Below are 21,180 nucleotides of genomic sequence, written 5' to 3'. Positions count from 1 at the left end.
AGAGTGAGGAGTTTTTGTTTGGAGCAGAGGTTGATAGGCAACCACTGGAGGTGTTTAAGAAGGGGAGTGACATGCCCAGATCGTTTCTGCAGGAAGATGAGCCAGGCAGCGGAGTGAAGAATAGACTGGAGCGGGGCGAGAGAGGAGGAAGGGAGATCAGAGTACTGTGTCAGGCTGACACAGTAGTCTAGCCGGGATATTACGAGAGCCTGTAGCAGTAAGGTAGCTGTTTGGGTGGAGAGGAAAGGGCGGATCTTGGCGATATTATAAAGGTGAGACCGGCAGGTCTTGGTAATGGATGGGATGTGTGGGGTGAACAAGAGAGATGAGTCAAAGATGACACCGAGGTTGTGGGCCTGAGAGACGGGAAAGATGGTCATACCATCCACGGTGATAGGGAAGTCTGGGAGAGGACTGGGCTTGGGAGGGAAGATGAGGAGCTCAGTTTTGCTCATGTTGAGTTTTAGTTGAGTTGAGGTTGATAGGCAACAACTGGAGATTTTTGAGGAGGGGGGTGACATTCCCAGAACATTTCTGTAGAAAGATAATATGGGCAGCAGAGTGAAGTATGGACTGAAGTGGGGAGAGACAGGAGGTTGGGAGGTCCGAAAGGAGGCTGATGCAATAATCCAGTCAGATTAGGATGTGTGATTGTACCAACGTGATAACGGTTTGGATGGAAAGGAAAGGGTGGATCTTGGGAAGAGTACCTCATCAGGAAATAATTAAATGAGGAGAGAAGAATACTGTCCAACACACAGTATGGTCAAAAATTAGCACCACAAGAAGGAAAACTCAAACTACAGACTTGTTCATACTCTACTCTGAATGCACCTAACTACCATTCAAAAAAGGCTTTTGATCAATTCCTTTGTTTTCTGGTCCATTCTGACTCAGCCCAGTTTGAATTATGTATCTGTTGTCTCTACTGTGAGCGTTCCAAGGATCAGAAACCAGGCATTTTGACCCCTCGAGCAGGGACGTCTTGAAAGAGGTGATTTAAACTTGCCGTTGTTGTAGAGGATGATCCCCCTTCTCCCCTCTCTTTCAGGCCCATGAGCACCCAGAACTGTTGGACGGAAGCCTGTGGCGTGCACTGGCGGGTCAGCCTGTGGACTCTGTGTACGGCTACCTGTGGGAATTATGGTTTCCAGTCCCGTCAAGTGGAGTGTGTGCACCTCCGTACAAACAAGCCTGTGCCAGAGCATCTGTGCTCCTGGAGACCCAGGCCAGCCAACTGGCAGCGCTGCAACATCACCCCTTGTGAAAACAGTACGTTCCAACCCAAAAGAGGCATCTGCAAATTTTCGGCCGGGCTCCGGGCACAGAGGGCAGCTCTGAGTGCCCAGACGCCATTGCTAGTATTCTGGAACAGGTTTCCTTAAGGTGGCGGAGTCTAGTGTTCTTGCAGGAACTCTTGCATGGGTGAATGTGTTTTGCAAAATACCAGGCTCTCAACTCTGTTGCTAAAAGTGACAGGTGCTTTCTAAGGTTCCCAGCCCTGGGCCAGGGAGAGCATTCTGCTGAAAAAGCCACTGCTGGAATCATAAACATAGACTGTTGGCTGAAATCCATATCAAACTAACCTTCAGTTGATTAACTGATTAGTCATTCTCACTGTGGCTCAAAGAGGCTTTCAGGTGACAGGCAACAGTTTGGACCTGCCAAAAAAAATAAATAAATAAGAGTTATAAACACTGTAGCTAGGCAAATAAAGTTTCTGGAGTATCCGGGGCCACTTTGGAACCACTGTTTTGATATTTCACTGTGGAACATTAACATCATTTTTTTCATTCTTTACAGCTATTCACCATCTCGAACCCTTAAGGGATCCAACTCACTTGGATTTTGCTAATAGGTTATGCTCTCCTCTTCCTCTTCCTAACATGGGGGACATCCAGCTTCGTTGGGGATGTAATGTTTTTGCTTTCTTAAGCCAGTGGTGGAACAAGTTTATTGAGGATCCCAGTGCAAATAGAGAGGATAACCCCTTCCCCTCACCAGTGCCTAATACTTCCTCTTCCTTATTGGCTCTTTGTCCAGCCACAGGAAGAGGAGTCAGGGAGGAGGTGATGGCATCTCTAACGTGAAAAGCCAATGGCAGACTACAAATTTGCCAGCAAATTTGCTCCTCTGTTCCTGAATGGAGACTCCATTTCCCTTCTTCTACTCTGGCTTTTAAGCTTTTCGTGTGAGAATAGGGGAAGGGAGAAGGAGAAAAGGGAGAAGAGAGCAAAGAAAGGTGTGAATAGCAGAAATTTGAGAGAGTCAGTTGAATGGTGAAGACTCCTTGAACAGAGATGACAGTTTGAGGCAGGGACAGCAGCAAAATTTCTCTCTCCTGAGTTAACCATCCCAAGAATATGGCTTGATTGACGTGGGAGAAAGTCCATTCCTGGGTAAAGTGTAGTTTATACCTGTCCTCTGGCTCAGTCAGTTTGGCTATTTTGGACTCGTAAAGTTCAAAGGCCTTGCTACCGCTGAATCCTGTGATCCTTCTGTCCCACCTGGGCTTTCCATCAGGGCAGACATTCTTCAATCAATGGCATTTATTCACACCTACTGTATGAATGCAGAGCACTGTACAAAGCACTTAGGAGAGTACAGCACACACAAATCCTGAAGAGGTTCGTAATTTAATTGGAAAAGACATGCAGACATAAATGATTTACATATAATAGGAAAAAGAGCAGAGATAGAACAAGCATGTCAGGATGAACTAGCTGAATGAATAATTGAATGGATCATTAATATATATATTAATTTATATATATATATACACACACATACATATATGGGGTGAGGATGGATATAAATGCATTTGTGCTACAGATGACTGTTTGGTGTAGGTAAGTTGGGGTGTTCAGCATTAACAGGGGAAGGTTTCTTGGAGGTGGTGGGATTTTTTTACAGTGGTTTCAAAATGGGAGAGCTGCAATTTGGCATATTTGAAGGGGATGAGAGTTCCAGTCAGGGGGAACAGCATGAGCAGGGAGCTGGAGGCGGGAGAGTCGCTGCAAGGCACAGTTAGAAGGTGAGTTTGGGAGAAGCAAAGGATGTGAGCTGGTAGGAAGTGAATATAATGCTTAGCACAGAGTAAGTGCACAGTAAATACTATTGATTGATTGAAGACAGCCCATATGCAAGATGGAGAAAGCTGGTGGGGGAGAACCAGGAAGTCAATATTATTAATGAGTTTTTTATTTGTTATGGAGGGAGATGGGCAGCCTTTGGAGGTTTTCAAAGAGAAGAGAGGTGTGCTGAGTAAGGTTTCAGGAAGAGGATCCGGTCACCCATCTCTTGTTTGGATTGAAGGGCTGGGAGACCAGTGAGGAAGCTATTCTAAGTCTCTATTACACACTGCTCCCTTGATCACCTACTTAAAACCTCACTAGGAGCACATCTCTCCACTCCTCAAAAACCTCTAATTGCTATCAATTTTTATCTGCCTCAAAGAGCAGCTCTTCAGTATTCACTTCAAGGTTCTCTCCAACTGACAATTCAGCTCTCTTCACCCTCACCATTGCCTCCCAAACTCACCTTTTAATGGGATCACACTTATGACTCTCTCACCTCTGACCCCTTGGAAATTCTGTTTCCCCTGCCTGGAATGCCCTCCCCCTTCAAAATATACCAAATCACAGCTCTCCCACCTTGAAAGCCCTCCTAAAACTCCCACCTCCTCCAAGAAACTTTGCCCAATCGATTCTGAATGGCTCAAGTCTTGTAAACCCAGCAGCCACCCTCGGCACTTATGTATGTATGTCTACTCAGTGGTCCATTCATTCAAATATTTCATCCCCTCATGATCATGTTTCTTCCTGTTATATTCTTGTTCTTCCTCCTCACCACACTCTTTGTAAACAATTGGTGTTTGCCTGCCTCTATTAATTAGAGTGTAAGCCGCTTAAAGGCAGGGACCATGCCTTTGTTTCTAGTGTACTTTCCCAAGCATATAGTAGAGAGCTCTGCACCCAGTAACTGCTTAATAAATACCGTTGACTAATTATTCTAAAAAAGGAAATCTTCAAGGAGCCTAGTATGAACTTATTCTTAAAAAGCCAATGTTTATCTTGTTATTCTGCTCAGTATGTAGGAGTCCATATTTAGCTTTTCTGGCAATGAAATGAATGTCCCAGAAAGGCCACCTCGAAAAGAATATCTTAATGGAAACTGTTTGACTTACAAAGTCACCCCCCAAAAGTTCATTTGCCCTCTCCTCCCTTCTCCCATTCGCATATGGCCACTGCCTTTTGCTAAAGCAACTAGGAACAGGGAGGGAATAACTGACAGAGAACCTTGAGGCAGGACTCCTTTCTCCAAACTTCTGCTTCTCCACACCTCAGCGGAAGGGGAGTACTGATGCCATCAGCAATATGCATACTTCCTTGCCCCTACCATGTGTCCCCAAGTCCCCTTGCTCCTCTGGAGACCACCTATTACGTGATTATTAATTTGTGATAAATTAGTAATAATAACTGGATGAGAATCAGAAATCCCACTCCAATGGGAAACTTCAACTCAACTGACTGCAACTTCCTCTTTCCCTTCATCCATTTCCCTTAGCTGCTGGTGTGATAAAAAATAGTTCTGGCATGGAGACAGAGGTTTGTGCTCTTGGGGCGAAAAGAGGGGTAAACTTTGGTCACGAGGCAGGTCTGCCCCGCACTTTCTCTGTCCTCAGTCCACCAGAGCCTTGACTGTGAGCCCCATGTGCTCCAACCTGATTAACTTGTATCTACCCCAGTGCTTAGAACAGTGCCTGGCACATAATAAGCACTTAACAAGTACCAGTATTATTATTACTGATTCAACTCTGCTTGGAGGGGGATGGGTACAAGAGCGAAAAATAGGGAACAAGTGGCATGCTAGCAGATCCTTCAGAGCCATTTCCTATGCGTTAGGTGCTCCAGCATACATCTTAAAAGAACGGTCAGTATTTTCCAGCCCAATACTCACAAGTAGAAGTCTGCCAATTAGACTGAAAGCTGCTTAAGGGCAGGGAGGAGGAGAAGGAGGACTGGAATGAACTGACAAAAAGGAAACACATAGAATTCTAAACCCTTATTGGCTAACCCAAGCTTCTCCTACAAATGTGACAAATTGAACGAGGTGATTAAAAAATCACTCACCATGTGGAAAGGCCGGTTTCCAGAGAGAAAGGCAGCGTGATTCATGACAGAGATACTCCACTCAAAGAACACAACAACCGAGAACAAAATGTCCCGCTCACCTTTGATAGCTTCTGTTCCAAAGTAGACAGGAAATATAGGAAAAGGCCTTGTTATTTCCTGTTCCTGCTGTTTTGGATCAGGAAATTCCCTTTGCTTTCTGGGAAACATAGTCTCCTTTAGGAAGATTCCCTAGTCCGACTTCTCTCCCCTTCTGCCCCTTAGCTTCTCCTCCAAAACGAGTTGGAGTATTTGTTTGGAAGATAACACAACCAACCCCTGCCATGTACTTTTTTGAAGGTTACCCCCAAAGTCCCTAGAGATACACCAAAACCTCTTCCCATCTGAGAGGGCATGCAGGAGGCTGGACCCCTGCTATAGGTCCTCTAAAAAGTTTGAGCTCCCATTTGGTTGCTAAGTGCCTACACACCACATCTGACAAATATTAGCCCTCAGCAATAGTGAGGCAGCATGGCCTGCTGGACAAAGTTCGGGCCTGGGATCAGCAGATTTGGGATCTACTTCCTGGCTCTACCGCGTGCCGGCCGCGTGACCTTGGGCAAGTCACTTAACTTCTCTGTCCCTCAGTTTTCTCATCCTTAAAATGGCTATAGGATACTTATTTTCCCTTCCCTTTAGACTGTGAGCCCCTGGTGGGACTGTTCCCAAGCTTCTTCTTTGGTATCTTTCCCAGTGCTTAGTACAGTGCTTGGAGCAGAGTAAGCACTTTACAAATATTGCAGTAATTATGATTAGTGAATGATGACAATAATCATATTTTAATTACACTCACTGAGAGAGGGAAAAAGAGGGGTAACATGGGGAAAGCATGACCATCTCCCCTGCTTCCCGGGGGGTGGGGGGGTGCCTTAAGATCTGTGGGTTCCATAAGAAGGGAAGGCCAGCTAACCTTTGGGAGAAGAATTCACATCTCAAATGAGGCTCCCACCAGCCCCATTTATATGTGGTCTATGGATGCAGGAGAGGAACAGTTACTACCTATGAGGGAAGGAAACAGGAGGCCAGGAGGAAGGGTCTTCAAGAAAAGAAGTACATCCAGTAAATAGCCAAGTGGAAGAGACAAACACCAGCCAAGGTACAAGAACAATTCCAAACATCCTAGGCTGCTGGGAACCCACCCAACCAAGGCCTGACCCCCTCCCACCGTATGCTCTGTACGCAAAGGAGTGGAGTTGTGAATTTGTCTTTGTTTCACCATTTCCTTTCTGTCCCCTTTCCCCATCCCTCCTCCTTTACCAGTGGAGTGCAGAGACACCACCAGGTTCTGCGAGAAGGTGAAGCAGCTGAAACTGTGCCAGCTCAACCAGTTCAAATCTCGCTGCTGTGGGACTTGCGGCAAAGTGTGAAGATGGGGAGAAGGGCAGGTGATCTGCTCTGGCCACGCAAAGGACTTGTGCAACCAGGTTGAACAGAACTCAAGCTTTCTTCATTTTATTTATTTATTTTCCCTTCTCCACCACCCCTCCCCCTCTCCCTAATTGTAAGGGCCTTGGCAAGTTTTCCCTTCCATACTCCAGGAAGACCAAAATGCCCTGAAGGTAAATAAGACAAGAGATCAAACCGTTTAAAAAAAAAAAAAGACAAAGGCAAAGCAATGTCTAGGCCACCGAGTAAGATGGCCCAAGGTGACCTGAGCTGGCTACACAGGCTTCCCCCAAGGCCCTGGGGCAGAAACCTGGAGAAGGTAAAGCCAAATGCATTTTCCCCCAGAAGAACAAACATCCACTGTTATTGATCAGTTCAGTGGACAGGGATGGAACAAAATAAAAGTGAGAGCAAGAAAAGGTGGAAGAATGTAGTGATATGAGCAGAAATCACAGACAGCCAGTAGTGTTTTGTTTTTCCCTGGAAATGTGTGTTAACACAGAATTGTTCTTACTGTTTCTTTGTCTTTTAACTATCTACCATACTCAGAACCAGGCACCTCTGGTGCTGGAAGAGAGAGAAGAGAGAGAGAGAGAGAGGGGCAGAGAGGGAGAGAAGAGAGATGTTGGTTTGAATTTTGAGCTGGAAAACAAACCTGTTTGAAAAACAGCTCTTGCATTATCTCAGCAGATGTTTGGGGAAGGGAGGGGCAGGATTTAAAGCTGATAGCTGGATGGATGCGGGGTGGGTAGGGAAAAGGCAGGGAGACACTGGAAGTTTGAAGTACAGTATTATTCAGAAAAGAGGAGTTCGGGGAGGGATGGTGAAGGAGGCAGAGAGAAATGGGGGATAGGTCTGCCAGCAGTGGCCCGCAAAGCAGACTGGCACAGTTGTAACAAGCAGAGATTTGGAAATGCGACGATTAGGGCCATCCTTTTATGCCAGATCCTAAAATGTTATGTGTGTCTGATCTTCTTTTCATCTGGATTCTATTTGGTTGGATCAGGGCTGACACTGACCCAGAGCTTGAATGGTGGAAAGCTGGATAACTCAGAGGGCACTATGATCCCCAATGTCTAAGTACCTCCCAAGGAGTAAGGAAAGAGCCTAGGGAGAAATCTTAACCCTTACAGGTCTCTAGGACACCATTTAGTGAACCGTAACAGTGATGCACCAGAAAGGGTCGCCTTAGATCCCTTAGTCCCAGAAGAAGCATACCCACTGGGAGAATCTGGTCTATTGTATTCCATTGAGTTCTTTCTGCATGTGCAGTCCTGAGGAAGTCAGAAGGAACTGTGATGTCCAGTAAGCTATACCCGCTATCATTTTTGTATTAGACTCATATTTATTTGTGTTCATCCAACTAGCTTGGCACAGACAAAGCAGATTGCTGTTACACTCCAGAACCCTGAAATACATTTTGGATTTGGAACAGTTGTTTTTTTTCTGCTAAGGTGGAATTTTCATCTCCTCTTACCATGCAAGTGTAAAACACCCTCACCAGGGGGCTTAAATTTACCTATCTAGACTGGGACTTGAGGGTTTATTATAGTACTGTTTATTATAGTAATTCTTGCTAACAAAAAAAATTATAGCACAGCATCTATGAAATCAATTTTGCCACAAATGCAGCAACTGGCAACTGACCAGAAAGATGGAAAGACAAATTGCCTGCACAGCTTAACGTCAATAAAACTAACTCTGCAGCAGAAATTACAATCTGAGAACAGTAACTTGACATCTGCTTAGCAGTCACTGTGATTCCAACTCAAAAGTGTAGCAATGACACCGTCTCAGAGTTGAGTGAGGTGCATCACGTCAGAGCCTTCCTCTGGCAATGTAGAAATGAAGTACCACTCCACTCTTGAGTATGACACTAAACAACCACCCTTGTTTTCCAGATTTTTTTTTCAGTCCTGCCAAAAAATAAGTTCTCTTACTAGGTCTACAGTAAGCCTGTGACAGCAATAAACCTCTATTGGGCCATTCCAAAAAAAGAGCTAAGAGGGAAATTGGTGTGTCTTTCTCTTTCCCTTTCTCCTATGCCTCTCAAAATTGGGCTCCAAGAAATTGTGTTGCTAATAATCAATGTACTTTTTATTTAAAATAAAGAAGTCTCTATGTCTGTATATCTTTTGTGCATATTTATTAGGATTTCTTGTATAAAATGTGCAATATTCAGAATTTTATACTCTGTTGTCCAGCTAAAACTATTTGGGCGGGGGGGGGGGACAGACTTTTTATTATCACCCTGCAGTTGTGTTCCTGTAAAATCAGTGGTAAAATTATATATTTTATATGTACTGTAAGCTACAACCTGTAGGAAGGTGGGGTGATGAGCAGGGATTAATTTGTGATATGGCTGGTTATGCATGGAATGAAGAGCAGATTCCTTAATACCAATGTGGTGGCTATGTCTAGTTGACTAATTTGTGATAATAGCGGGATAATATTTAGATTTTTTTTTTACTAGCCAAACGTATTGCAGTGACATAAGCTGTTGAATTGTAAGCAGTTTAACTGTGAAGCCTGGAAGCATGGCAAGCCAACATTTAGTATGGAGAACACAGTGCTCTTTCCCTCTGTACTTTCATACGTGTGTCTTGCAAATTATGATTCAGCAGCATCAAGAAAGGGTCTTAGGGTTGCTGACTATAATGGAAGGAGGCAATGCCTCCCCTAAAAACACAAACCTGTATTTATTTTTTTTTGTACAGATAATGCAGCTTATTTATTTAAATCCTGTTGTTGGGCTCATTCTTTATGAAGTCCAGCTTGCTTTTCTAACAGGTTCTGTGTTGATTTTTGGTTCCCAGCCAGGTGTGGCTATGGCAAGACTCTATGGCAGTATGTAATTATATTTATTTAGCTAGACAGTCAGATATAAACATCAGAATGAAACACTAGACAAGAGACAACCACAATCCCTGGATAAGAAAGGCATGTAAGAACATGTGTGTGTTGTATTTAGACATGGAATACATAGACAAGCTTGGGGTTACCTTCAAGAGTCACTTATTTTGACATTTAAGAAGAGCAGAAGCATCCACTGGAATGTTTTATGACAAGCTCGCTAGACAAATGTAACAGTAGAATCAAGTGCAGCATGGTCGTATGGCTCTCTATGCCACTCTTGCAGGAGCTTCTCTGTTTTCCCCTCCACCTTTCCTCCTCCCTTTTCCCCCAGTTTATGTAAGGCAGGAAGGTGGGGGATTGGGGCAAAATGCCACAGCATCCACAGAAGCAGCGTGGCATTCCAGTAGGAAAGGTCTGCCACTTACCTGTTTTGTGACCTTGGGGAAGTCACTTCACTTATTAGGGCCTCAGTTTCCTCATCTGTAAAATGGGCATACAATACCTGTTCTCCCTCCTATTTAGAATGTGAGTCCATGTGGGAAAGGGATGTAGTGTGATCTGATTCTGGTGTATTTATCCCAGCATATAGTAAGTGCTTAACAAAACCCACCATTATTAACAATAGCATTTATTTGAACATTTTTACTGTGCAGAGTACTGGAAATATGCAATAGGAGACAAAGAGACAGTCCTTGCCTCAAGGAGCCTACAATTTAATGGGGGAGCTCATGTTCTTTCAAAGCCACTGAATGGTTTAAGGGTGCCACTGTACTCCTGCCCTTCTCAGTAGCCTGTGCCACATCGAGGGAAACTTTGAAACAAAATGCTGGAAGAGGAACAACATTGCTGTTGAAGGTCTATATAGTCTTCTTTCCTACCAGCCTGCAAGCTAGTATTGACTAGTTTTGACTTGGAACTTTTTTCTTTTTTTTTTTTTAATGGTATTCTTTGAGCATTTAATGTGTTTCAAGCATTGTTCTAAGCACTGGGGTAGATACAAGATAATCAGGTTGAACAGAGTCCCTGTCCTATATGGGGCTCACAGTCTAAATAGAAGGGAGAACAGGTAATGAATCCTAATTCATTACAGAGGAAGGGAAATGACTTGCTCAAGGTCACATAGGCACTTAGCAGAGTCAAGATTAGAACCCAGGTCCTCTGACTCTTTCCATGGCTCTTTCCACTAGGCCGTGCTGCTTCCCATTGGTCACTTTTTAACCCCCAGAAGGTATTACTTTCCATAAAGCAATGTTTCTTCCTCTTGGTGTCACACCCCCAGGAACTCATTAAAAAGCACATCTATATATGCTAATGCATCATTTTCCATACAGTTTTTCCCGTGTCCCATAACAGTTTCAGTGAGGAAGTTCAAAGCAGTTATAAGTGTACAGTGTCCTATTGAAATGATAGCCTTAACTTGTCCCAACTGAGATGTTACTGAAAAGTTTTATTACTTCAACAGAGTCATTAGCAGTAAGAATATCCCAAACCTTTTAAGCTATGTTAATATTAGCCAGTCTCCAGCTTCAGATACAGAATATGTATACATGGCTAGCTGTGTGGAGTCCCATGTAGACAATAGACCTACTAAGTTATATGATCTTTCCTCCAGAGAGCCTCTAAGGAATTTAACCATTTATTATGGATTTTAGTTGAAGTAAAAAGCTAGTGCTAGACCTATGCTAAAGTACACCCTCAGTTTTCTATGGCAGTGGCCTGGAATGATGGATGGAAAATCAAAAATAGTCCATTAAAATCATATATATTTTATTTTGGAATGCATTTCTGAAATTACACATGCATATAATTAACTGGATTTTGAACAAGAGCTTTGAGACAATCTGTACATATTTAAGGTTAGACAGATTTCACAATTAACAGGGTCTGGATCCTAAGATCTCCCTGAATGGGGAGCAATTCCTTCCTGGGCTCAGAGTTCAGGACAGGCTAAGTATATGACTTGGGAGGGATTTAAAAAGAACATGTGGATCAGGGCTAGGGGGTACAGTTCAGCTGGTTTGCCTTATCTGAAGTTGTGGGGGCAGTGAAACTCAAGGTAAAGTTTTAAATTTCTCAGGTGATTTTTTTTAAAAAAAGCTATTTACTATGTGCTAGGCACTGAATTAAGCCCTGGGGTAGATACAAGTTAATCAGGTTGGACACAGTCCATCCCAAACAGAGCTCACAGTCTTAGTCCCCATGTTACAGATGAGGTAACTGAGGCACAGAGAAGCCAAGTGACTTGCCCAAAGTCACAGGGCAGACAAGTGGAGGACCTGGGATCTTGTTCCCTGCTCTGTTTTCTACCTTTATTCACCGTATGTATTTTAATGTCCTTTCTCTCTTGTCTCTTGCTTATCTGTTTGGCTTTTTTCTTTTCTTGACACCCCTTTTTCACCAGAATTGACACAGAATTTCAAGCATGGACCCATGGGGCCAAGGGAAGACTTCAGGGTTGGCAAGAGCCCTCCTCATCTGAGTCTGACAAGTTAGCTTAAAATTGAACAATTCAATTTAAAATGTCCCTGATATCGAATAACCAAGGAGTGAAAATATTAAATGAATAGCCAAATAAATGATTAGAATGAAACCACAAGACAATCTCCTCCTCCTTCTCCTCCCACAGACATGATCACCACAGTTTCTCCCGCTCCTCCTCCTCCTGTCCTTCTCTTCATTTTTGCTTTGACTCATTATTGCTCTTGTTCTTCTTGGTGATATGCTGTTGCCCTTATTCCAATTTTATGGGTTTTTTTTTAATCCCCCCAATGGTCCATGGTGATATTTCTCCATGGGAGCCATTCATCTGCAATTCCCCATTCAGAAAAAATATGACTGCTTAATTCCACTCATCAAGTCATGATGTGTATGCATAGTAAGATTATTCTTCACTCACAGAAGTACATAGCTGACAGGCAGCATGGCCTAGTGGAAAGATCATGGGATTGTAAATCAGGATACCCAAGTTCTAGTCCCGGTTCTGCCACTTGCCTGCTGTGTGATCTTAGACAAGTGAGTTACCCTCTCTGCCTCAGTTTCCTCATCTGTAAAATGGACATCGGATACCTGTTCTCTCTTCCTCTTAGACTGTGAGCCTCATGTGGGACAGGGGCTGGGTCTCATCTGATTATCCTGTGAGTAGTCCAGCACTTAGCATAGTGCTTGACACTTAGTAAGTGCTTAAGAAATACCATCATTATCTGAGTTGCTTTAGCAGTGGACTTTTTTTGTGGCAAGGGAGGTGGGCTGAAATGTCAGTGATGTGAAATTACCACTTTGGCCCTCTAAATAATACAATTTTCCTATTTGATTCTTTGGGGATTCTGGTTTAGAAGATCTAGTATATTTAGAACTTATCTAACTTTGTTGTCTTTGGGTAAACTGCTCCTTTTTATCGATACCACCCCCTAGAACATAAGCTTATGAAAACTCTTGCCTTATCAAAACCTTTTCAAAATACTTGCTCCCTCCCTGACCATCATCTTCAACTGTTCACTCTGTTCACTCTCCAGTGGCTTCTTCCCCACTGCTTCAAACCATGCTCATGTATCCCCTATCCTAAAAAAACCCTCCCTTGACGCCCACAGCTCCCTCCAATTATTGCCACATCTCCCTCCTATTATTCCTCTCCAATTTCCTTGAGTGAGTAGTCTACACCCACTACCTCTATTTCCTCTCCTGCAATTCTCTCCGTGACCCCTTCCAATCTGGCTTTGCCCCTTTTATTCCACCAAAACTACCCTCTCAAAGATCACCAATGATCTCCTTGCCAAATCCAAATTCCTCTACTCCATCCTAATCCTCCTCAACCTCTCAGCAGTATGGGACACTGTGGACCATCCCCTTCTCCTGGAAATATCCATCCTTGGCTTCACTGACACTGTCCTCTCCTGGTTCTCCTCCCATCTCTCTAACCACTCGTTCTCAGACTCTTTCATGGGGTCCTCCTCTGCCTCCCACAGCCTAACAGTGGGAGTTCCTGAAGACTCAGTTCTGGGTCCCCTTCTGTTCTCCATCTAAACCCACTCCTTTGGAGAACTCATTCACTGTCACAGCTTCAATTACCATCTCTATGTGGATGATTCTCAGATCTACCTCTCTAACCCTGGCTTCTCTCCTTCTCTGTAGTCTCATAATTTATCCTGTCTCCAGGATATCTTTACTTGGATATCCCGCTGACACCTCAAATTTAACATGTCTGAAACAGAATTCATCTTCCCACCCAAACCCTGTCCTCCCCTTGACTTTCCCATCACCAGCATCCTCCAGACTCACAAGCCAATAACTTTGGCATTATCCTCAACTTCTCTCTCTCATTTAACCCACATATTTGATTTGTCACCAAATCCTATCGGTTCAACTTTCACATCACCAAAATCCACCTTTTCCTCTCCATCCAAACTGGTGCCACGTTAATCCAAGCACTTATCCTATCCTGCTTTGATTACTACATCAGCCTCCTTGCTAACCCTCCTGTCTCCTTTCTCTCCCCAGTTCTTCTCACTGCTGCCTGGATCATTTTCCTACAAGACTGTTCAGTCCATGTTTCCCATCCATCTCTACCTCACACTGAAACTCCTTACTATTAGATTTAAAGCACAAAATCACCTTGTGCCCCCCCCCACACACACACCCCATGCTTTACCTCTCTGATTTCCTACTACAACCCAGCCCACACACTTTGCGTCTCTACTGCCAACCTACTCATTGTAACTCTAACTCATCTATCTTGCTACCAATCCCTGCCTCTGGCCTGGAACTCCCTCTCCCTTCATATCCAATAGACGATCACTCGCTCCACCTTGAAAGCACATCTCCTCCGAGGCCTTCCCCAACAAAACCTGCATTTCATCTTCTCCTGCTCTCTTCTGTGGCACCTTTGCACTTTGATTTGCACCCTTTATTCACCCCACCCTCAACCCCTCAGCACTTATATTCATATCCATAATTTATTTACATAAATGTCTGTCTCCACCTCTAAATTGTAAGCTCATCGTGGGCATGGAACATGTCTACCCACTCTATGTTGTACTATCCCAAGCACTTAGTACAGTGCTCTGCACACACTAACACTCAATGAATACAATTGATTGATGCTGCAATCTCCTCTGAGTTACAGCACAGTTATTTGTGTATGGGATTCTGTCTCCCCTTGCTTGTCAGCCAAAAAATAGCTTATATCACCATATTCAGATGTGATTCGTCTCCCAATTTATGTCACAATCCATTTTAAACTATATATTGCCTAGCCTGCTCATAAAGCTATGTTTTATATGTGTGTAAATATTAACAAAATGTGCCATTTTATGTAACTGAGTGGGTAAGTGCTTGTTTGAGAACTGTACACCTGCAGAACATAAACGGAATACAATGCTTAGTAAGAACTGACTGATTTCAAGGTCAGCATTCAGACCTTCGATGCAGAAGGCATACATGGGAAGCTGGATGGAGTCCAGTGGCTGCTGTAAGAACAACACAAGGACCCACCATAGTCTATTTCCTTTGCACAATTTGTGAAGAACGTAAGTTGGAAGCCTCAGACTACTGGAAAGCTGGAACCTCGCTTAAGCTTTATTGCAATTTATTCTCTACAGATATAGATTGCTACAATCCCACTCCTCCCAGGATTCACCTTCATCCTTTCCATAACACTGTATATCACTGCACCTGCTACATCCACATACAAGTACTTTAAATCCATTCAGACCTTATAAAAATGAACATCAACCAACTCTCTTTACACACATGCAATGCCCTTCAGGGTCTATTCTAGGTCACTGTAATTATCCTGCACCCTACTACTTTGTAAGACCATCTCAGGCTGGGAGTTCCAGGGCCCTAGCTCTCATGTCCTACATGGCTGTACTTTCATTATCAAACAAGGCAACTTTAATTTAGGTTCCTGCTCTGCTCTCTGTGGTAATATGGCTGTTTTTGTGACTCTTTATTTACTAACATACTCCAGCATTGTTCTACACCTCTGGTTTGTGCCCCAGCTTTTATCAATTATTTCCCAAAAGAAATTTTCATTCTTTCCCATCCTATAAGCAGTCTTCAGATCTCCCCAGTTGGCCTCCCTAGGTTGACCTCTTTAAAAATCAGTGGTGAGACAATATTGAACCAAGATACAGCCACTCCTTCTTAGTCTCTTTCACTGGCTCCTCTTCTACCTCTCACCCCATAGCTGTGGACCTCCATTCTGGGTTCCCTTCTATTCTCCACCTACCCCCCAACTCTACTGGAGAACTCATCCACTCCGATGGCTTCAACTACCATCTGTACATGGATGATTTCCAAATTCCCCTCTCCAGTCCCGACCTCTCTCCTTCTCCGCAGTCTCTCATTTCCACCGGCCTTCAGGACATCTGGACTTGGAAATCTGGCCAACACCTCAAGTTCAACATGGCCAAACTGAACTCTTCAACTTCCCACCCAAACCCTGCCTTCCCTTGACTTTCCCATCACTGTTGAAAACACCACCATCCTTCTTAACTCTCAAGCTCATAACCTTGTCGTTATCCTTGACTTATCTTTCTCCTTGGGAGAATAACTGCTCAGCACCCTCCTCATGGAAATGCTTGATATTCATGAAGGTTGTAGGTCCCCTCTTAGCTGATGCTCACTGGATATTGATTTTCACCTAGATATACATCCCTCTACATCCATAATAGTCCTGGATTTTTATATGCTGCCATGGGCAATCTTAGAAAAATATACAAAAGTCTGCCTAGGGGCTATAAATTCCAGTAAAGTTTTGATCAGTGCAGAGCATTACCAAAGGATGACTTTCGGGTTCTAGTATTTTATATTCCTGTTCAAATATTCCAGTATACCCAGTTCTGCTATATTTATTTTCATTACCTAATGTAGCTATAACACAATGGAAGAATTCAGGATTGTTCTTCTGGCAAAACAAGTGTGTTCTGCTATAGTGTGGTCTACAAGGTGGCACAAGTAGATTCAGTGTAGGAAGCAAATGTCCATGTGAATGTTGATGGAGTCAGTCATGATGTGATGCTGCTGTGCTTGTTAGTCCCTGCTCTAGCTATACTGTACAGTGCTTTGTATTTTGGCAACTTTACAGTAGTTGATACAGTAAAATATCAATGAATGGAAAGGGTCTAAAGCGTTCTGCTATGGGTGAACATAATGTAGATGCTCGTATCAAAAAAATGTCAATTATGATGTTATTTTCTAAACATTTATTCCCCCAATCTATTAATTACCATTAAATCAATGGTTATGATAAGGCACTTTTCTCCAACTGTGAGGTTCTTCAAGAATATAACCCCCATGTTATAGGAAAATTCCCTGTACTAGGTTGGCTTTTTAAATACTGTTCTTACTATTGTGGTGCATATGTAGCTTGAGGTTATGGATATGTTCCAGGTTTGTTTCTGCTGTCCTTGTGTCTAGCCAGTTTTCTCAGAGGTTTTTGTCCCTAAATTCTATTCTGCAAATTCTGTCATGGATTTTTAAACCAGATTCTCATCTACTGGATACTACTCACATCTAAGAAAATCTACTTCAAATCTACTTCTCAATATAAGCTCACCTTAGCTGGCCACTGTTAAATCCTCATCATAAGTAGTTTTATTTTCTTTTACACCCTTACCTATCACCCCCTGTTTAAAAACAAAAAAACAAAAAACCTTTTCAATTGTCTTTTGGACGCACCAGATCCTCTCTTTGGCTCCCAGCCTCCACCTCATTGTGCTTTAAAATTTTCTATTAGGAAAGATCTTTCCCATGATCGCCTGCATCTACATTCTATCAACATAAAATATTACATGTTTAATTATTACTTGGCTGTGAAAAATTACCAGGGTCTCACAGGGACAGTTGATCTCTGTCTAAAAACTTTAAAAAAAGTTACCACATTGCCAAAAATTTTATTTTTCAGTTTATAAGTCATACATTGGCACAGAAGTCAAATTTCAATCATTTTTAAGACATTTGGTTCTCCTATAATTCACAAGTAACTCTTTTCATTTTTGAAAAGGTATTTTGTAGCGTATGCATTTTTTATTGTTCTGTAACTTAAAGTGGATCGGGGGTTATGTATTTTTTTCCTTTCTATTAAAAAAACACCTTTCTTCCTGATTAGGCAAGCATGCTGTCTGGTTTCTCATCTATAAAAGCTCTGAAAAATCAAGTGTCATGTGTTTGACCTATGCTTGCTTAGAATGGAAATTTTCTGGATTTATTTTGCTAGAATCAGGAAATCTGAAGCATCATTCAAGCCTCAGTTGTGAACCATCCATAAAAGCCCTTTTGATTAACTATATCAATATTATCTATCTTTGTAAAGGAATGTATACCTCTCTTTTCTTTTCTAAGACACTTCTGATGATAATACCCTATCTCTGTGTTGCCGTGAATGTGGATATGTACTTGGATCTTGAATCTGTGACCTTTGGGCACTTGATATTCACCCCACTCTCAGCCCCACAACACTTATGTACATATCCATAAATTATATATTATAGATTATTTAAGTATATTAATGACTGTCTCCCCTTCTCGACTCTAAGCTCGCTGTGGACAGGGAACATGTCTACCAACCCTGTTGTATTGTACTCTCCCAAGGGCTTAGTATAGTGCTCTATACACAATAAGCACTGATTGACTGACATTGGGCAGACAGGGGTGGTTGGCTGAAAGGGTCAATGTGTGGGAGATATTTTTCCATATTGTAAACATACTCTAATGCATTTGCCTCATCCAGACATTATTGCTGTTTTCAAACAGTCTCTTGATATCCCAATCTTCTCTCCTTGACCCCCTTGCAATCTGGCTTCTGCCCCTTCTACTCTATAGAAATTGCCCTCTCTAAAGTCACCAATGACTTCCTTCTTGCAAAATCCAATGGCCTCTACTCCACCCTAATCCTCCGCGACCTCTCAGCTTCCTTCAACACTGTGGACCACCCCCTTCCCCTGAAAACATTATCCAACCTTGGCTTCACTGACACGATCCTCTCATAGTTCTCCTCCTAGCTGTTTGGGAGTCCTGCTGTCATCCATTCTCCTTGCAGGTCCTGCCCAGTGAAGTGTGAGCATTGTCTTAATGTTGGTGAGCTGACTCTGTTCCAGGACCTCGCAGTTGGTAATCTTGTCCTGTCATTTGATGTGAAGTTTGGCTTGTCATTTTTTTATGGTATTTCTTAAGTGCTTACTCTGTGTCAAACACTGTTATAAGCGCTGCGGTAGACACAAGTGAATTAGGTTGGACACAGTAAACAGCTCAAGAAGCAAGATGTGCTTTCTGTGGTTTGCCCAGATGTCACAATCATGTAGAAAGTTGGATGCCACGGCAGCTCTATACAGGAAAGGATCAAGAGTTAAATGGAACATAAAGCTTACTGTCCAGGTTGCGACATCTCCATGTTCACAGGGGAAATTAAAGTGATTGTGCTAAATTAAAAAGCTACAAGCATTCCAAGGGTGATGAGTTATAACATGTACAGAATGAGTTGTAATGCATGCTTGGTGCTGTGTGTTCTCAACTGACCTATGGAAACTACCACAGTATCTCACTTCTCTCCATTGCCAGCAAGAGTCTAATCAGAGAGACCTTTTAGAGCAACTAGTGTCTGGATTCACTGAATGCCAGTGTGGTCCCAGACCAAAATACAACACAGCAGGTGTACTGTATGATGCAGAAAAGATCATGGAGACATGCAGGGAACAACACCAAGACCTCTGTCCTATATTTTTTTTTGTCCAAAAGCATTTGACACCATTAATAAACCAGAGTTCTGGCAATGACTAAATTTGGCTACCCTTAGCTCAAAGCTATTTGGCTACCCAGAATTCCTTAAGCTGTTCTACATCTGTGCAGCCTGTAGCACCTGGACTGAAGTTACCTAATCGGACCCTTTCACCAAAGTAAAGCCAGGTCTGTGAAATCACCGAGGCCAGTTGATTATTTTTTACTGCCACGTTTGAGGATGCTATGAGAGATTTTGCTGTCAGAATATACTTAAGATGCACCAGGAAACTCATCTATTAGCAGACTACAAGCCTCTTAAAAAGTCTTTGAGACAGTCATCGGGAACTACTGTTTCTTGATGAATATGTTCCATGAGTACAGATAATTATGAATTGCTTTGCAGAATCAGCACAGTGTCATGGATTGACAGTAATAATGGACTGACAAAAGGTGATACTCCACCCTACACCAGGAGGATCCTTCACCCAGTGATTTCAACAGAAAAACACATCTTAATACTGTCACTGACTGAATTCTGCTACGTAGATAACATGTGCTCCTCAAGGATAGGATTCCACCACCAGCAGCATCGTCTTTGAAAATGAAAGACAGGTACACATATACAGAATGCTGGGCCTGACTTCTCTTCCTCTTTGCAATTTTGCATTTCCTCCTGCCTCCAGGGCACCTCTACACGGATGTCTTGCTGATCCCGCAAACTCAACATATCCGAAGCCGAACTCCTTATATTCCCTCCCACATCCCCCTCCCCAACTTTCCTATCACAGTTGACCTCACCACTATCCTCCCCATCTCTAAAGCCTGCAGACTACCTTAGCATTATCCTTGATTCATCCCTCTCTTTCAGCTGCTGTGCTCAGTGTGTTACCAAATCCTGTCAGTTTTTCCTCCATCAAAATCTCAGGATCCACTCCTTCCTCATCATCACTTTTCATATCTCCCCTTGATTCCCTGCCTCCAGTCTCTCCACCCTCCAGTCCATATTGCATTCTGCTGCCTGAATTATTTTTTTCTAAAACTTCATGCCGCAACACATCTTCCCACTCCACAAACCACCTCCTATGTTTGCCCACTCCTCTCTGTGTCATATCAAATCTCCTAATCACTGACTTTAAGGAACTCAATCAGCTCTCTCCTTATGACTTATCCACAATCTCTCCGCATTACACCCCAGCTCACAACTCTCCATTCCAGTAAACTAACCCAATAATAATAATAATGATGGTATTTGTTAAGCGCTTACTATGTATTAAGCACTGTTCTAAGTGCTGGGGTAGATACAAGGTAATCAGGTTGTCCCACGTGGTGCTCACAGACTTTATCCCCATTTTACAGATGAGGTAACTGAGGCACAGAAAAGTTAAGTGACTTGCCCCAAGTCACACAGCTGATAAATGACAGATCTGGGATTAGAAGCCATGACCTCTGACTCCCAAACCCATGCTCTTTCCACTAAGCCACACTGCTTCTCTACTACCTCTTCTCTACCTACTCACTGTGCCTCATTATCTTCGCTCCCACCTCTGATATCTTGCTCATGTCCTTCCCTTTGCCTGGAACTCCTTCCCCCCCAAATATAGCCGACCACAGCTCTTCCTATCTTCAAAGCCCTTCTGAAATCACATCTCCTCTAGGATTAATTTCTCATCTCCCCAATTTATAACCTCATAACTGCCAAGTAGTAAATATTCAACTTCTTCACCTTCAAACCATAATAGGCAGGAATAAGAATAGCATCAAGCGATGTGGCTATACTTGGTTTAACAGAGTTGCCCTTGTTGCAGTTGAAATGTTTCAACAGTGTGAAACTGTAGGGTGGAAATCTACAACTTTAACTATGGATGCTATTGGGGATTGAGATTCTAAGACTGTAGACTGTACATTCCTTATGAAGAGAGATTGTGTCTCTACCAACTCTATTGTATCATCCTCTCCCAAGCACTTAGTACAGTGCTCCACACACAGTGAGCACTCAATAAATACTACTGATTGATTGACAGAGGGAGTCAGTTACAAAAGTTAGTAAACATCA

At 42.9% G+C, this 21,180-nt stretch overlaps 1 protein-coding gene across 2 annotated transcripts in view; it reads left to right on the top strand.

Moving 5' to 3' along the window:
- The window catches only part of ADAMTSL1 (ADAMTS like 1), a 320,400-nt gene extending 311,712 nt beyond the window's left edge, over window positions 1–8,688 (top strand). The window contains exons 28-29 of one of the 2 annotated variants that reach the window (XM_039910787.1): window positions 1,052–1,272; window positions 6,432–8,688. In XM_039910787.1, the coding sequence (XP_039766721.1) occupies window positions 1,052–1,272; window positions 6,432–6,538 (328 nt within the window). In that variant the 3' untranslated portion in view covers window positions 6,539–8,688. Of the gene's footprint in view, window positions 1–1,051; window positions 4,032–6,431 lie in introns of those variants that run through there. The other variant, XM_029055244.2, reaches the window with a different exon arrangement.
- The last annotated feature ends 12,492 nt before the right edge of the window (window positions 8,689–21,180 follow it).

The sequence above is a fragment of the Ornithorhynchus anatinus genome, chromosome X5, assembly GCF_004115215.2.
Source record: "Ornithorhynchus anatinus isolate Pmale09 chromosome X5, mOrnAna1.pri.v4, whole genome shotgun sequence".
NCBI classification, from domain to species: domain Eukaryota; kingdom Metazoa; phylum Chordata; class Mammalia; order Monotremata; family Ornithorhynchidae; genus Ornithorhynchus; species Ornithorhynchus anatinus.
The sequence above is the reverse complement of the archived record's forward strand: the minus strand, read 5'-3'. Positions and strand labels throughout refer to the sequence as shown.